Genomic DNA, 16,806 nt, shown 5'->3' on the forward strand with positions numbered 1-16,806 from the left:
ATTGCAAATTTAGCAAAATGCCCAGCTGGGGAGTTCGGGCTGCAGCTGGGCGCTGCGAGTTCGGGCCATACGCTTTATTTGGCACAAAACTTTAAACCTTTAATCGCATTAAACGCTGCTAAAGTCACTCAGCTAAACGGGCCAGGGCCTGGAGTGTGTGTGCATGTGCGTAACTGCAGTGTCTGCCACATTAAATATTGAAAAATGCAAATTTAGAAATACATAAATTTTAAATGAATCGCCAACACCAAAAGCATTTAAAATCAATCAATGTGCCTGCTGCAAGCTGCTGCAACACAAACCGAGCTAAAGCGACTGCTATATAGCTTCTATATATATATATATATATTTATATATATATGCGTATATAGTATATATAGATATATGTATATATAGATATATATAAGTATATACGTGCATATCAAGAGCCGATAGGCAATGTCAAAGCGACCCCAGCGACCACATCAAATGTTGGCTGCCATTCAGCAGCTTTGGGCGTGTGTGTGTGTGTGTGTGCCTGTCTGTGTGTGTGTGCTTAAAGGGTATTGCCGCAACTCCATTGATATTAACCAAATGAACAAGCAACGTCAGCGACATCAGCATCGCACCAACCACAACATACACGACTGATGGTGTGGGGTAGCGTGGGGTGTGGGTTGAGGTCAGCGGTTGGAGCTAGACGTCTGTGGTTTTTTAGCGGATTCAGTTTTTGGCACAGACATTGCACAAATAATGCAATTTTTGCAGTGGCTGGTCTCTTTTTTTCTTGGGTGAGGCTTTTCTTTTTATATAATGCCAATCTGTTAACGTCTAGAGTTAGAGAGCTACAAAAAAGTCAGCTTTCCATATCAAATAATGTGTTTTGTTTTGTGCAAGCATTTAGTTTATTTAATTCTTGCCTATTGAATCTCTATAGCTGATATCATAAATAGCTATTTGTCGTGTCAAAATTAACTAGAAAAGCAATGCTTAACGCTTGAATGACTCCATGTTAATAAATAGAGAATATTTAAACGTTTAATTGACATACCAAACGTTTATTTATTATTCTTTCTGTTGTTCAAATGCGTTCAGTGCTGCCATATGGGTCAAGCATTGCACAGTGGCAACCCTGGAACTATTTGGGGCAACAGTTGAAATTACCAACAACATGCTAAATCGGCTTTAGCAGCAGGTTAATGTGCTTGTTAACTTTGAGCGAAGCATTTAAAAAGTGAACACTTTTAAGTCGGCCCAACTACATATTGGGCAAAGTTAAGAAACTTTGAATAAGGGCAATAAAACAGACTTGGGCTGGAATGCCAACCGGATGAGCTTGAAACGAAAAGAAACACAATCGAATCGTTGGGTAGTTGTGTGGGGTTGGCTACACAACAGGGTGGATGGCACAGGCCGGGGCATGACAGGACAGGACGGGAGCACATCACTCATACGCTAAGGCTTATCATTGGCTATCTGTCTGCTGACAAACGCAAACAGCGGCCGGACGAGCGCCAGGACGAGGTGAGGTGCGCGACACGAACTGAAGCGAGGCGAGACAACGAGACACGAGTTCCACGCGATTTGTGAAACGAGTGGGCGCATTCAACTGAACCAACCGAGTTGGAGGTCGCACTCCACCCCCCCACACACACACACACACACACACACGCACACACACACACACATAGAGAACAAAACTGTCGAGCCTATAAAAAAAAAATCTGTGCGTCCTGACGACAATGTTGATGACGATGGCAGCCAGACAGATGACTATGAAGATGAGAATGAGAATGAGCATGAGAAAAATGAAAATGAAAATGAAAATGGGCATGGAAATGGCGGATGGCTGTTGGAGGCTGGCGGTTAGCCTATGCACGAACTGGGGGTAGGAAGGGTATTGAGTATGGTAATGCGAGTGCAAATGCAAATGGAAATGTTAATGGCTATGTTGACTAACTGATCGAGCAACAATGCCAGCAACAACAACAACAGCATCAACAATCATAAGCTGCTTTTGACATACAGCAAAAAACATCTTAAACATGCAACCTGCTGAGCACGAACTCTCTAGAGAGCACATTGAGAAAATGATGTCCAACAGCAACAAATGCAAAAAAAAACATGAAAGCAAGAAAATGGTCTTCAATGCCAGGCTAAGACTCTGTGTATGTCGTTCTTCCTCCCTCTCTGTCTCTCTCTCTCTCTCTCTGTCTCTCTCTCTCTCTCTCTTTCTCGCTCTCTGGTGCATCCCTTTCTCTGTCTCAGACTCTGTGCTGCGCTGGCCTTTCCCCTGCTGTCTCGCATTCACATTTTGCAACGCAACATGAATTTTAATACAAAGCAACAACAACAGCAACAGGAAAACAAACTTGTTCGTGTGTTGGTTTGTCATGGACGTACGCGAAAGGGGAAACGAGGGAGGGGGAGGGGGGGGGGCGGCAGTGACAGTCGCTCGGGCATGGCCAGATATAAGGCAGCTGATAGGCAAAGAGCGATAGCTGCACATACTTTTATTTTATTTTACTTTACTTTACTTTACTTTTTTTTCGTGCCTTGGCACAGGATTCGACGTGGCAGCAGCAGGCACAGAGCGGGGAGTGGTGGGGCCAGCTGACTGTCAGCCGCCTCTGGTTTTGGTTTTGGGAAATATAATGGCAAAGTAAACAGTTTCGCGATGGGGACGACGACGACGCCGACGACGTTGGCAATGGCTTCTGGCTGCCGCCGCCCTCAGCTTTCAGCTCTCAGCTCTGAGCTCTGAGCTCTTCGCTGTATGCCATTAGGAGGAGCTGTTCCTTTGCTGCAGTCACCCTCTGTGCCCCGGCCCACCCCTAGCCGGCTTATGCTCCCCTACACACAGACTACAACAAGGCAGAGCCACTTTCATGTCGCTTTGTGCGCTTGTGTATCTAGCAGATACTTTATATGCATGAGTTACAGAAAAAGAGGCGTATTTTGTATCTTGAGTGCGCATAAAATAAAAACAGCAACAACAACGCGAACAAACGAACAACTACAACAACAACTCCGTTTGTGTGTGTAGCAAAAAATATAAATATAAAATTTACATGGCTGAAGCGCATTCAGAGCTGTAGAAAAAAAATATCGTGAACAAGCGCGAAAGAGAGAGAACAAGTGGCTAAGACAGGGATAAAAGATAAGCCAAACAAAGGAAAGAAAAGAATAAAAAACATGTAGAGCATTTTCATTGCCTTGTAATGACAACTACTTAAAATGTTATATCGATAAACGATTCTTAAAGGGGCTTCATGAAGATTGTTCAAAAATATGGACAGCACTTCAGTTAAACATAAAGAACGAGTGCCAACGGATTGTTTTAAAGGTTGGAATGCAATAAAATATCGATATATTTATCTAACTGAAATATCGATAAATGGTACGACTCTAATAGTAACCTATATAGCAAAACCCTTAAATACAGTCTGCACGATTCCAAATATTTCATATACAATATGGACAAGCTACAAGCTACAGTAGCTTAACATATTATAATATTGCTTTAAATATATATGACGGCTTTCAATTATATATCGTTAAGCACTTATCGATTTATCTATATCGAAAAATCGATTATTTGTGCCATCAAAAATGTCGACTTGCAATAATCAATCGATAAATATTCGAAACACTAATTAGACTAAAAGATGATGCATAAATATCAATATAAATGTTTTTCTGTATAACAATAATGTGAAATACAATCCTAAATTGGTTTCATTATCATGAAATTCTTAGATCGATAATAATAATTTATAATTGAAATCTGTTTTCCCATATGTCACAAGTTTTAATTTAAAAGCTGACAAGTTGGCGAACTTAAAACTTACATTCACATTTTGTATGACAAATACTTCTATTTTTTTTTTGTTGGCAACTCGCGAAATAGCTCGTCTGAGGCAAGTCAAGTCGTTAATATGCGAAATATTCGCCCCAACATGGCAAATAATTATGTAATTTAAAATGTTAACAAGTTGCATGAGAGCCGACGTGAAAAAGGCCTCAGAAATAGGTGTTAAATTCATATAAATATTTTAAGCGTATTAACAACCAAAACAACTACAACAACAAGCCACAAACAACAACAACAACAGCAGGAGCAACAACAACAGCAATAACGACGGCGACGATGACGAACTTTGGTACCAGCCGCGCGAAACGCAACATTAAATATTCTTTATGTATTTTTCTACATTTATGTACAAATTTACATATTGGTCTGGAACGTTGTCTGTGTGACTGTGAGTGCGTGCGTGTGTGCTTGTGTGTATATGTGTGTGCTACTAATTTGCCCATACCCAAGGCGCTGGTGAATGTAATCAAAATGTCAAATCAGGCGCAACGAATCGCATTAAAAATAGCAGCTCAAGTAGCCCGACGGCCCCGCATCGCAGATGCCTCAAACAAGGCGAAGGCGCAGTCCATGGTGAAAGGGAAATGCCCAGCGAGCAATGCTTCGGATAGGTGACAACAGTTTCAAAGAGATGTGAAGAGCTATGGGAGCTGTTAAGGTTAAAGCATATATCTTTATATGTGGAAGGTAGTGTGCATAAATTAAAATTATATTTGAAAGCTTGAAGTTTCTTAGATGCTTCATAAAGCGACTTTTTTTAAGCATGGCTATTCTTCATTTTCCTTTTTTTACAAAAGAATGCAATCAAATTAACACACATGAAAAATAGGCGCGACTCTTCTATTCACTTCTCAGTTTTAAGGTCGGCTCATTGCTAAGCTAAGTACAAGCGCAACTGACAAATTTCCTTTTTCACGGCTTATTTTGCTGACTGTAGAGCTATCTAAATACTAACATTCTACAACTGCACAAGCAGTTCTTGTATGCGCTTCTCAAACTTACTTCACGTTGCTCAAACTGAACGCTTCGCACCTTCAGATATATTAAGCTTTCCAGCGTTCGCTCTGGTATCTTTAGGATTTTCTATGCTTTGTGTTTGAGTTAATGCGAAGCTTATCAAAGTAACTGCTTGCACCGGCTCTGTTCTTCTATGCGCTTCTCAAGCTGCACAAACTCTCTGATTAAAGTCGCTTGCTAATCCTTCTTTTTTTTTTTGGTTTTGTTAGAGCTGCATTTGCTTTCTTTGGCAAAATGTATGTTTAGCGTCTTGGGAGTCTCATTAGCATTCGCAAATGGCCAAAAAACTAAACTGAAAAAGAGAAAATGTCACTTTCCAACACTAGCCTGGCAAATGGCATTACGCATACGCCGCATATAACAGGCAAATGCTACTGGTACTGCCTTCAGCCTCTCCTGACGGTGCCCGCCACATCTTTCACTTTTCTGCTTTGCTTTCGTTTCTCTGTTTTATTATTTTATTTTATTTTACTTTTTTTTTTTGGTGTGCGCCTGCATTTCCATTTGGATTTTTGCATAAGATTTGCTGTCGAAAAAGGAAAGAAAAAGAAAACCGAAAAAAAAAAAATAAAGAAAATGATTGCGATTGAGCGACGGCTGCTGGTTTGGATTTTCTTTCTTGTGGCTTTAACATTTTAGTCACGTTTTATAAGTGGGCAAGGAAATGTTGGCCGTGGAGCGCAAGGCAGGGCGGGGGCTTTGGGTGGGTTGCTTGGGTGGAGATTTATACTATAGGCGTAACCAACATGGCGCAGCAGGCAACTGGCAGCACAAGTGCTTTTTGGCCAGAGTTGCAACAAAAGCTGAAGCTGATTTTTTTGCGCTGATGTCGAATGAATTTTTCACAGTCCGCACCGAAGCTGAGCAAAAAGTTGCTGCTTGTTGTTGTTGCCGTTGTTGTTTGTTGTTGTTGTTGCTATTGTGTATTTATATTGTTTTGGTCAGGCAGCTGCTGCTGCTGCTGCTGCTGCTGTTGCTGCTATCGTCCATCCATGGTTGCCTCTTGCTGTGTTTTGGGGCTGGCCTTTTGGGTGTTGCCCGGCCCGACCCAGCGAGCCATGAAGAAGCTGCTGCTGCCGTTGTTGCTGCTGCTGCTGCTGCTGCATTATAAATGCAGCTAGCCTGTATGGTTCTGGGAGTCGAGTCTGCTGCCTGGACACACAATTATTGGCCTTTGTTGAGCGCGGAAAATGTTGTGCAAAATGCTTTGTACGTGCTTCGTTCTCCTTGCCAGCGGTCAATGGCTGCACAGTGGCCAAAACAGATCCATGAACTTGCGATTGCGATTGCGACCGACAGAAAGACAGTGAGAACGAGGGAAAGAGGGGGCGGCAAGAAGAGGCAAAACGTGTGGCTGTGCGAGCAGGATGCCAAATCATTTTGTTGACAGTAAATTTTGGCCGCTCACTCTGTCGCCTAGAGCTGTGCCCTACAAAGCCCGGCGCGCTCTGCAGTAGCGGCAATTTTTCCACATCGTTACATAAATTTCAGCACAAAATAAATGGCCAACGGTAGCCAAAAGTGCACTCAACAATATTTAAATTGCGACACTTAAGCGGCAACAACAACAGCAACAACAGCAACGGCTACGGCAACTTGAGCAACGTCGGCGGCGTCTGCAAACAACAATTTGTCGCGTTTTAAAAACGCGCCAGAAGCAACGAAGGCAGCGACAAAGACGACAACCGACAACCGATAACCAGCAACGGCGACAAGCAGGCGAAACAACGACATCAAACAACAACGAACTGCAAATGTTCTGCCAAGAAACTCAAATTAAGAGAAGCTTATCCATATAGAGAAGCTCAATCAATATAAAGCTCAGCACTATTTATGAAGCTTTGGCAGCTCAGCTCTTCCCTTAAAACATTACCTTAGACAAAAAAAAAAAAGGATCGAAATTGTTGCATATTTAGCTTCCCCAACTCATTAGGACTTTACATTATATACAAAAATTTAAAAGATTATTAACAGTTAGACGATACCTAAAAGTTATTTATGCATAATCTCTAAATACTGTCGCTGTGAGCAAGTGATACAGTTGAGAATCGCATAGAAGATCGGCAAAGTGCAAAGCTTACAGCAGATTTGAAAAAATACTCTAGCCAACCCCCGCACTGTTTCCCCAAAAAAAAAAGAAGTTTATTCCAAGAACTTGTCTTATCGAAGCTCGTTGAGAGAAATTTTTTGAAACAGCTGCTGTTCCATTTACGTTTTGCAAACTTTGCCAGCCAGTGTAGACGCCCCACAGAACAACAACCACAACAACAACACATGCGGCTGAAAGCAGCGCAGAGAGATGATGAAGATGATGATGTAGTGAGGCAACCGTTTAACCTGTGCTGGCAGCACAGCCTTTTTGGACTGCAGCAGCAAATGTCGGTCCGATTGTCTGTCTGTCTATAAACGTCTATAACCTTCATTAAAAATTGTCTGCAGCGGCATAAAATGATTGATAACATCCGTCAATTTTGACATATGCGAGGTCTGCTATCCAACAGCAACCATTCCCAATCCCATCCCCATCCTCATCCCGCTCCCTGAATCCCGCCTACTCTGCCCCGCTCGGCAGCTCCAACTGCACCTTTGCGCTGCTGTTGTTGGCTTGTTCGGCTTGTGGCTCGCCCGCTCTTTGGCCGCAAAATGAGTCAATTCGTCAATCAATCAGTGTGTCAGTCGCTCATTTATAATGGAGAGCGCAGGCTGTCAGTTTGTCAGCTTGTTCATTCCATCATTTGTCCATACATTCACTCACTCACTGACTCGGTCGCTCCCTCGCTCAGCGATTCATTCATTCATTCATTTTGGCTACTGACACTCGGGGCGTATGAGCAACGCGAAACTTGTCTTTAATAGCATTATTAATGCGCTCGCTTGAAGCTGCTTCTGGCCAGGCTTAGCCAGGATGTGAGGACACGGACCCGTCTTGTACTCCCCAGCGCTCCCCTGGCCTTGACAACCCTTTGCACTCTTGACTTGACTGGACTCAACTCATTTCGTCTGCTTGAGCATATAAAGTGCAAAACTTTTTGAATGAAAATAAATTTCACACACACACACACACACACACACACACACACACACACACGCACACAGACAGACAGACAGACAGGCGAACGGACCGTCTGGCCGGTCTTTTACCTGAATGTGAAGCTGATGCTGGACCACGCCCCCGCTTATACATATATTAGCTGTGGTCCCAGCTTAAATATGCCCCGCGGGTGCAACAACTTTTTTCTTTGCAATTTTGGCCAAACGCAGAGTGCCCGCTGCCCCTGTCTCAGCCTCTGCTTCTGCCACAGCTACAGCCATGCCTCTTGCCTTTTGCCCATTGACTGATTGACTGAGGCAGCAGCAGCAAAAGGAGAGCCAAACAGGCAGCGCAGCAAGAGGCTGGCATTGCGGTTAGGGCAAAGAAGACTGTGAACTATGGTCTCTCGCTCTCCACTTGGCGAGTGGAATCAGCCCCCGGGCCGTGCTTGGCGTCTATCATTATACGGTTGCAGTTATCGGGGTGTGCGCCACGCCCAGCTTAACCAAGGCAGCCCCAACTGGCCGCAGGGTGGAATCGAGCCTCAGCTTCAGTTTCAGCTTCAGCCGTGCCATTCACAATTCAAAGTTATTCACTTGTGCTCAAATATGCCACTCAGTCGGACACTCAATTTGAAAAAGGTGCAAATGAGTGGGCAGCCCTCGGGTGTTGCCACTGTATGCGTTTGCCAAATTTGTCTAAGTTTACAGGTGTAGAATAAGCCAGCACCTGCCCGTCTCCACCCTCCACCCTCCTCTACTGCCTACCACCTCTTCTACCCGTCACAGTTTGTGCATTTGTAAATTTGTGCATTTGTAAACTGTGTGTTGCGTGCACAGTGCACGTCAAATGTTTGCGCCCAGGCAACCATTGCTCATTTGTTCATCTACACACACACACACACACACACACACATGCGTGTGAAAACTTAATGAGCACCCCCCCTCCCCCGCCTCCTGCGTGCCTGCTCTCTACTTGAGGCACCGGCGAGGTGCTAATTTGCGCCTCAAAGGATTTTGGCGCACAACAGTCGAGAGCACATAATAACAAAGGTCAACAAAAGCATTCGAGTTCCGTTTTTCACTTCATGCTTATTTCGTAGCTGGCATTTTAAAGCGTTGGCCAAAGCAATGGCAGCACCTGTTAACAGTTTGTTAATTGACTGAAATACCTCTGCAATGACCTGTTCCCAAAAAATGCAATCTACAATTAAGTTGATATTATGAAGTATGCATTTGAAAGCTGAAGTGTAAAACAGCCTGACCCTGTAAATACATTCTTTTATTTATTTAACAATTTTTTTTTTGTAATCATGCAGAAGATACGATATTTCTTAATAGTATTATTATTATTATGTAAATATGCTTCAATTTTTCATGAGACTTTGAAGGGGTTACGATTTGCTCGAGCTAATTTTTTTTTAGCTCTTCCACTTAACGATGTGCATTTTTCCGAAAAGTATGAAACATATGACAGGCATTTTTGTAATACTTGTTGAAAATGTGTTTCAAAGATCGTATGTTAGCAAAAAAGTTTCATTTAACCGCTTTCCAGTCAATTAGAACTGAGTGTCAGCAGTATATCGCCTTGTAAATTAACGCAAATCTTTTTAAACCTTTTTCATACTCAAAAAAAATGTCTATATAAATTTTAATTTCTTTCGTGTCCTTTCTTCTTGGCATGCAGGTCGCAGCGAGCCGCCGGTCGGCGTTGGCGATCCTTGTGCCGGTTGCAATAAGCCCATATTGGACAAATTTCTGCTGAACGTGCTGGAGCGAGCCTGGCACGCGTCCTGTGTGAGATGCTGCGAATGCCTGCAACCGCTGACGGACAAATGCTTCAGCCGCGAGTCAAAGCTGTATTGTCGCAACGATTTCTTCAGGTGAGTGATGGCTAAATGTCCGAGTTTGGGGCTTGGCCAATGGTAATGGCTTTGCTAATGGGCAGTCAAATCAAAGCTCGAGCCAATCAATCAGCAAAGCAAGTGCAGAGCAATTAACCCGAAGAATAAAAGTCAGGTGTTGAATGCTAGCTCGACTCTCTGCACTTGGCTTGGGCCCTTTGGCGTTGGCTCGAGAGTCCTTTGTGCGCTTCCATTTGATTTCACTTTGCATAGAAAATTTTCTAATTGAAAATGAAATAAAAAAAAAAATAAAAAAAATAAAATAGAAATGAGAAGCGAAATCAATTAACATGCAAAACACCTGCACAAATCAAATCAAATTAAATCAAATGCAGCTGCCAACTGCCAACTGCCAGCTGCCAACTGGCAATTGGCAGCTGGACAACTGGACAACTGGACAACTGACAGCTGACAAAGGGCAATGGACAATGGGCGAAATGGGCAAATGGTTAACGCCCGACACTAGGCCAGGCAATCAACAACAAAAATAGCCAAGACTGGCCGCAACTCAAGTGTGCCCCAAGCAAAGGCATTCACAATTAAGCCTGGGAGCGATTTCATTTAAATCTATTCTGAGCAGGCTCTTCGACTATAAAACAGATCCAAGTTTAAGCTTGAATTCCACTGGGTATTACATTTATTCCATGAGAATGATCGCAGGTCAGGCTCGAAACAATGCTCGCCCTAGAGCTCGCTTCGTGATCTTAACTTTCAATATGTACATATGTATACATTCAGTTTTTGTTTGGCAGCTAGCTTCAAAGAACTTACAATTCAACTTATAAAAAGATTAATTAACTATTTATATATATATATATATATATCTTCTTTTTTGCTTAGACGTTACGGCACCAAATGCAGCGGCTGCGGTCAGGGGATTGCCCCCTCAGACCTGGTGCGCAAGCCGAGGGACAAGGTGTTCCATTTGAACTGCTTCACATGCTGCATTTGCCGCAAGCAGCTGAGCACCGGCGAGCAGCTGTACGTGCTGGATGACAATAAGTTTATCTGCAAGGACGACTATCTGCTGGGCAAGGCGCCATCCTGCGGCCACAATTCGCTGAGCGGTAAGTGAGGCATTGCCAAAAATCGTAAATCTCTTCCGTTCGCTGGGGTCTCATCTATGCTAATTGCGCCAGCAGGCAGGTTGGGTTTGGTCGAGTGTGCCCCGCAAACCAGCTGCAGTCCTTGGCTATTGTTTTTTAAAGGGTCGCACGCCTCGCTCTAATGATATCAGCAATAAATACAAAATTACGCATACGACGCGTTGTACGTATAGAACAAAACACATTTCTGACTAAGCGAACGCACGAGGGACTGGGCAGGAATGCTGTTAGCTAAAACTGGGCTGCTGTTGACGCTTTGGGTATATTTAGGCTCAATTTGCAAAGCAATAGTTATTGCTGTTGTTGTTGCCGTTTTTGGTTGTTGTCGATGCTTTGGGCAAATATTTTAATTTTTGGCCGCGCTGTGCGCTGCATTTGTTTGTACTAATTGTTTACAGTTTGATATAGAAATATTTGCCATTCAAATTATCGTGGGAATAACTTTTAGCTTGTTATTCTAATTCTTGATATTAGTGCCGCAACATTGTTATTGTTGTTGTTGTTGCTGCTGTTAATGCGCTTCGTTGCTGTTGAATTATTTTTATTTTATTTTATATATTGATATTTTAAGCCAGCGTTTTGGCGTTTGCAACTTCAGAGCTAAATGCTTGCCAAATATTTACACAACACGCAAGCCATACTCATACACAAATACACTCACACACGCACACACACACTTGTACATTAAAAGCGCCCCTCTTAACAGATATTATATCTAAATCATTTATGTTTTCTTTCACGAAATTGATTTTCTTTTGGATATATTTTATATATATTGTGTATTTGGATATAGCCAAGTAACATGGGACAATTAAACAGTGTTAAGCAAACCAAATTTAACCCTTTGAAAGTTTTTTTAAACAAATTAAACAAATGCTTGACTTATGGTAGCTAATACCTACATAAGAGTAAACTAATTTTTCTTTATTATGCAACACTTACGAGAGACACAATTTAAAGCTTAATGTGTCGTTTGTTTGCTTAACTAATGTGCTTGGATCGTTTTACAACACTTGCAATACAACTTATTTTGTTTGCAAAATATTATAATAAAAAGTATTTTTGGTTTGCGTCAGCACATTAAATAAAGTAGAAGTCAATTTGATTGTCAACATTTGGCATTAACTAACAAAGTTAGTGCGCTTTTGTCGCTTGACAACACTAAAATGTAAACATTGCTTAGTTTTCGAAGCCATTACTCAAAACTAGGGCACACACAGGTATCAAAATAGTCTTGCTGCACCTAAAATGCCATTTTTAGTTCAGTTGACTTTTTTTGGTGTTAATTTATGTAGTCTTTTATTTAAAAAATATATAATTCACTAACACTGACAGCTAAAGCTTTGTGTTGTGTTTGAGAGGCAAAGCTAAAATTGAATATTATGAATTATATTAATGAACTTTTGGTAAGTCAATGCAGCCATATGAAACATCCGAGCAAACCCTTGAAAGCCAAATTCCAGCAAAGGACTTTTTATAATTAGCTAGTCGGTTGGCCTAAAACTAGTTGAAAACTGTTGTGACATTGATGCGAAGTTTATTAAGCTTCAGTTTCACACTTTTAAATTAATAAATTGCCAGTTTTCCTTGTTTAACCTTCAAATAGGCGCAGCTTCTTTGCGCCCGTTTGTATCTCTCCCCCTTTCCAAGCTGCATGCTTGCTGCTCTCACAGCTTTCCCTTGAACTGTATGGCAATAATTTTCCACGTTTCTTTGCCTTTTAAAGGGGGCGCAACTCGCCCGCTTAACGCCTTCAAATTGTCTGCAGAGTGAACGGGAATCCAAACATGGCTCAAAGCAGCAGCTCAAGTGTCGCGGCTGTCGCTTAAAGGTTGCGCTTTAATGCTTGATGTTGTTTTTGTTTTTGCTGCTGCAGAGCAACATAATTATGAGGGCCAATTAAAGCTTTAAATGCTGCACACACACACGCACACTCACTCTTCAACACACACACAAACACAGAGGCAGAGCCGGTGACTGCTGTCGCACGCAGCAACGCCTCGCATTTCCTTCGCTGCCGCAAAATATTTTCATTTTCATCATCTTTGTTTTTCGTGTTGTTGCAATAATTTTAAATTTTACAGCAATTGTTGTTGTTGTTGTTGTTGGCAGTGGCTTTTGGGATATATTTTCGTAGCATACTTAGCGGCGTTAAATATTTCAACGCGACCATTTTTGCTGTCGCTGCTCGCTGTTGCGAGGGGAAAGCAGCGACTGCGACTGCGACTGAGAGCATTACTCCACAACAGACAAAGAGAGAGAGTGAGAGAGAGAGAAAGAGAGAGAGAGCGCGAAAGACGGCGACACGGCGAGTCGGTGAGCGAGCGATTTGCTGCCAGCTTTCTCCTGGCAGCTGCGCACTTGCACACGCTGCAGGGGCGCAGCGTTCTGGCGTCTGCGCAGCGGCGCCGCTGCCGACGCTGGCAGCGCAAAAATATTTGCCCTGTGCTCAGCCACAAAATGGCTGCGTTTGTGTGTGGCTTCTTTTTTGTTGTCGTTTTATTTTTTGGCCTCTGCTGCCCTAAAAAGTAGGCATGCTTTATTGTACTCTGCACACACACACACACACACACACACACACACATGCACAGCGCTATTAAACAACATTAAGCAGCTGTGCGAGAATATTTTGGTTTGATTTTACTTTGAAATTTCTTCTTTTTTTTTGACCAAATTGTTTACAGCGTCAACGTCGCTGTCGCCGCCGCTGCAGCTGCCGCTGCCGCCACCGCCGCAGCTGCTGCTGTGTGTGTGCGTGTGTTGTGGCGGCGCCTTAGCGTCAACGTAGCGGTCGCCGTCACCGTCACCGTTCCCGTTGACGCCAACGCTTACGGCGGCGCCGACGCCAGCGTCGACGTTCTGGAGCCGAGCGCAGGTCATTAATGTTTTGATTTTAATTGCGTTAATTACGTGCAACGGATTTTTCACTTAATGCCGCAAATGCAACGCGCAAAAACGCAAACGCCGTCGGAAAATGCGTGTAAAAACGGCCAAAATGATTTAACTTTGCAAATTGCGTATACGCCGCATGGCCAAATGAGGCAAAACAAGAAACTTTAACGTAAATTCAAGCGTGATTCATATAAAAGGCAAGAAGACAAAAGAAGAAGAAAAACATATAATGAAATAAAAAACTGACGCAGTTCCGAGCGTGAATTTGTGGCTAGCCGTATAAATTAAACTGTTTGATGGGTGTTAAGCAATAAAAAGATAGAAGAAGAACCGCAACAAAAACTACATAATTTATATGACAACAATATTGCTGCAATCGGAGACGGAGAAACGGGCTATGAAAGAAAGTAAGCGAGTAAGAGAGGAAGAGTGTGAGAGTGAAGTAGAATGAGAGCGAGCGTAAGAGACAGGCAGAGTTCGAGTGAGAAAAGCTAAGTAAACTAGAGAGAGCAAGTGATAAGCCCCAATGATAAGAACTAACAAAGGCGCAAAAACGAAGAGGAATAAAACTTTTGGAATAAATTGTGATGCATATAGAAGTAAATCGTTGTTGTTATAAGTACAAAACCAAATACTATGTCAAACTCTTTCAAAGGTAGAGGGAAAGTAAGAGGGAGGGAGAGAGAGAGGGAGAGAGAGAGAGAGATAGATAGATAGATAGAGAGAGTAAATGAGTGAAAGAATGAGATAGAGAGTGAGATCGAAAATGGGTAAGGAAGAACGACAAATAAATTAGGCATTTAAAATTGATTAAACTTATATTGATAAAAGCTCCGCTCGGAAAACACATTAAAGCTTTAAATATTAACCGGTAACAATTAACACTTCAACCCTTTGTCACACCTAACATTGACTTATTTTTTACCAGAAAAAGCGTGAAAGGATTTTTTAAAAGCACATTGAAGCTTTAAGCATATTACAATAAGCTCAGCTGGCACTAACAGCATGCCAGGGATTCCTTTCGCAGACCTACCACTAACGAGAGTATGCTTAAGCTTCTTTTCCACACAAGATTGCCTTAAAGAGCTTTTGAAAGCACATTTAAGTTTAAGGTGCTTTACAATGTATAAGGCAAATTACAATATGCTCAGCTACTACTAAAAGCTTAAAAGTTCTCCTCTTCTTAAACCTAACTAAGAAGATTTTAAAAGCACATTAAAGCTTTAAGTCTGAGCTTAATCTTTAGGGCAATTCCCAATAAGCTCAGTTACAGCTGGAGCTTAGAAGTTATTCTTTTCTCTGGCTATAACCCACACTTAAATTATATTATGTGTTAAAAGCTTTTCTTTTAGTATTTAATTTAACATCGTGACACACATATCTAACACACATAATAAAATAAGCTTGCAGTAGGCCTCGCTCTAAACAGTTTACAGCTTTAAGCAAATCTCCTTCAGTGATGTTATGTTGGCAGGCAAATAAACATGATATCAAACACTTTTTTTCGGGCAGTTCTCGGCTACTTGACTGTAAAAATGATAAGATCCCACACGAACGATTGTCGCCAAAATGTTGGCTAGAGAAGGCGTCGTTAACCATTTGTTCGTTGTTCTCATTGGGACACATTTAAATGCTATGCACACACACACTCACACTCACACATCGGCATGTGTGTGTGCGTGTGTGTCATGGCCAATTGTGATTACACTTAAATAAACTTCGCTTCGAGGCCCAAGCCCAGCAAATTAATATAAATATAAGAATATAAATAAATAAAACACCAAAATGTTCGGCCCCTTTGCTGTTGTTTTTTTTATTGTCATTTGTTTGTTTTTGGCCCTAACGCCCACTTGGCCAGAAGGTTCAAACACGCATGTGACCAGCTTCAGTTGCGACTCTCATCAACTCCAATCTAACCAACAGAAAAGGCTGCCAAAGATATCTTCTTGGCCAGCAGTTGCTGTTGTTGCTGCTATGTCTCTTTAAGGCCATGTCCTGCCCACATTAAAGAGTCCGCAACGCCAATGCCAAAGTTCAAGCCGGCCCTTTCGGCCAGCTTACAGTTTACAGCTTTCAGCTTCCAGCTTACCAACTTGGCCCAGAGGCGGCTGCCACTGACCATTGTTGTTGTTCTTCTTGTTGTTGTTGTTGTTGCCTGCCCCATGGCCACATGAAAAATACCGCAGATTTACGGTTGTCGTTTGGCGGTGCACATAATATATAGTATGTGGCTTATGTGTGGTTCTGTGGCTCTCACACTCTCTCTCTCTCTTTCTCTCACTCTGTCTCTCCCTTGCCCTCTGACCACCTTGCTTCCCGTCGGGTGCTTGGGCTGTGGCTATTATTGTTGTTGTTGTTGCTGTTGACCGTTTGGGGACTATTTTTATTTGCAGTTTCAGTTTTTGCAACTGTGGCAGCAACTTCTTGTTGTTGTTGCTGCTGCTGCTCGTTTCGGTCAGTTTGTTGTATTTTATGTGGCGGTTTTTTATACCCTGAACCCATTGAAAATGGGTGAATAGGGTATTATGGTAATGTGCAGATGTATGTAACAGTTCGATGAAAGCATCTCCGAAACGATTCTGTCTCTTCGTCAGATTGTGCGTCGATCTCGAAGACAATGATCCGCCTATTAGCCGTGTGGTTTAGTTTTTTATTTAAAATGATCGACAGTTCACCCCATTTCACATCGAACTCGATATATATCCATTTTCCTCAACTCGATGCTTATAAAAGCTATAAATGCTACATTTGGAGTATAGTTTGTGCAAGCGTGTCACTGAACTGGAATATTTCACTTTTCGCCTTGCCCTGGACCTGGGTACTTATATAGATTTGTGTGCCCTGAAAATTTCACAAACAGTAGACACTAAGCGCCCCAGTTATCAAAGCACAATTTCCAAAATGTGGGGCTAACGTTAGGAGAAGCACAGCAGCGAGTGGCAAGAGTTTAGGTGTATGGAAAAAAGCCAGAATGCTTGCAATGGCAGCTTGATACGAAGCTTGG

General features: G+C 42.3%; 1 protein-coding gene across 2 annotated transcripts in view; it reads left to right on the forward strand.

Annotated features, from left to right (window-relative positions):
- Positions 1–16,806, forward strand: part of Lim1 (LIM homeobox 1) — a 153,535-nt gene that overhangs the window by 103,283 nt on the left and 33,446 nt on the right. For both annotated transcript variants that reach the window (XM_032439588.2, XM_002059056.4), the window contains 2 exons: positions 9,588–9,783; positions 10,645–10,871. In XM_032439588.2, coding sequence (XP_032295479.2) covers positions 9,588–9,783; positions 10,645–10,871 — 423 coding nt within the window. The remainder of the gene's footprint in view (positions 1–9,587; positions 9,784–10,644; positions 10,872–16,806) is intronic.

Source organism: Drosophila virilis, chromosome X (genome assembly GCF_030788295.1).
Source record: "Drosophila virilis strain 15010-1051.87 chromosome X, Dvir_AGI_RSII-ME, whole genome shotgun sequence".
NCBI classification, from domain to species: Eukaryota; Metazoa; Arthropoda; class Insecta; order Diptera; family Drosophilidae; genus Drosophila; species Drosophila virilis.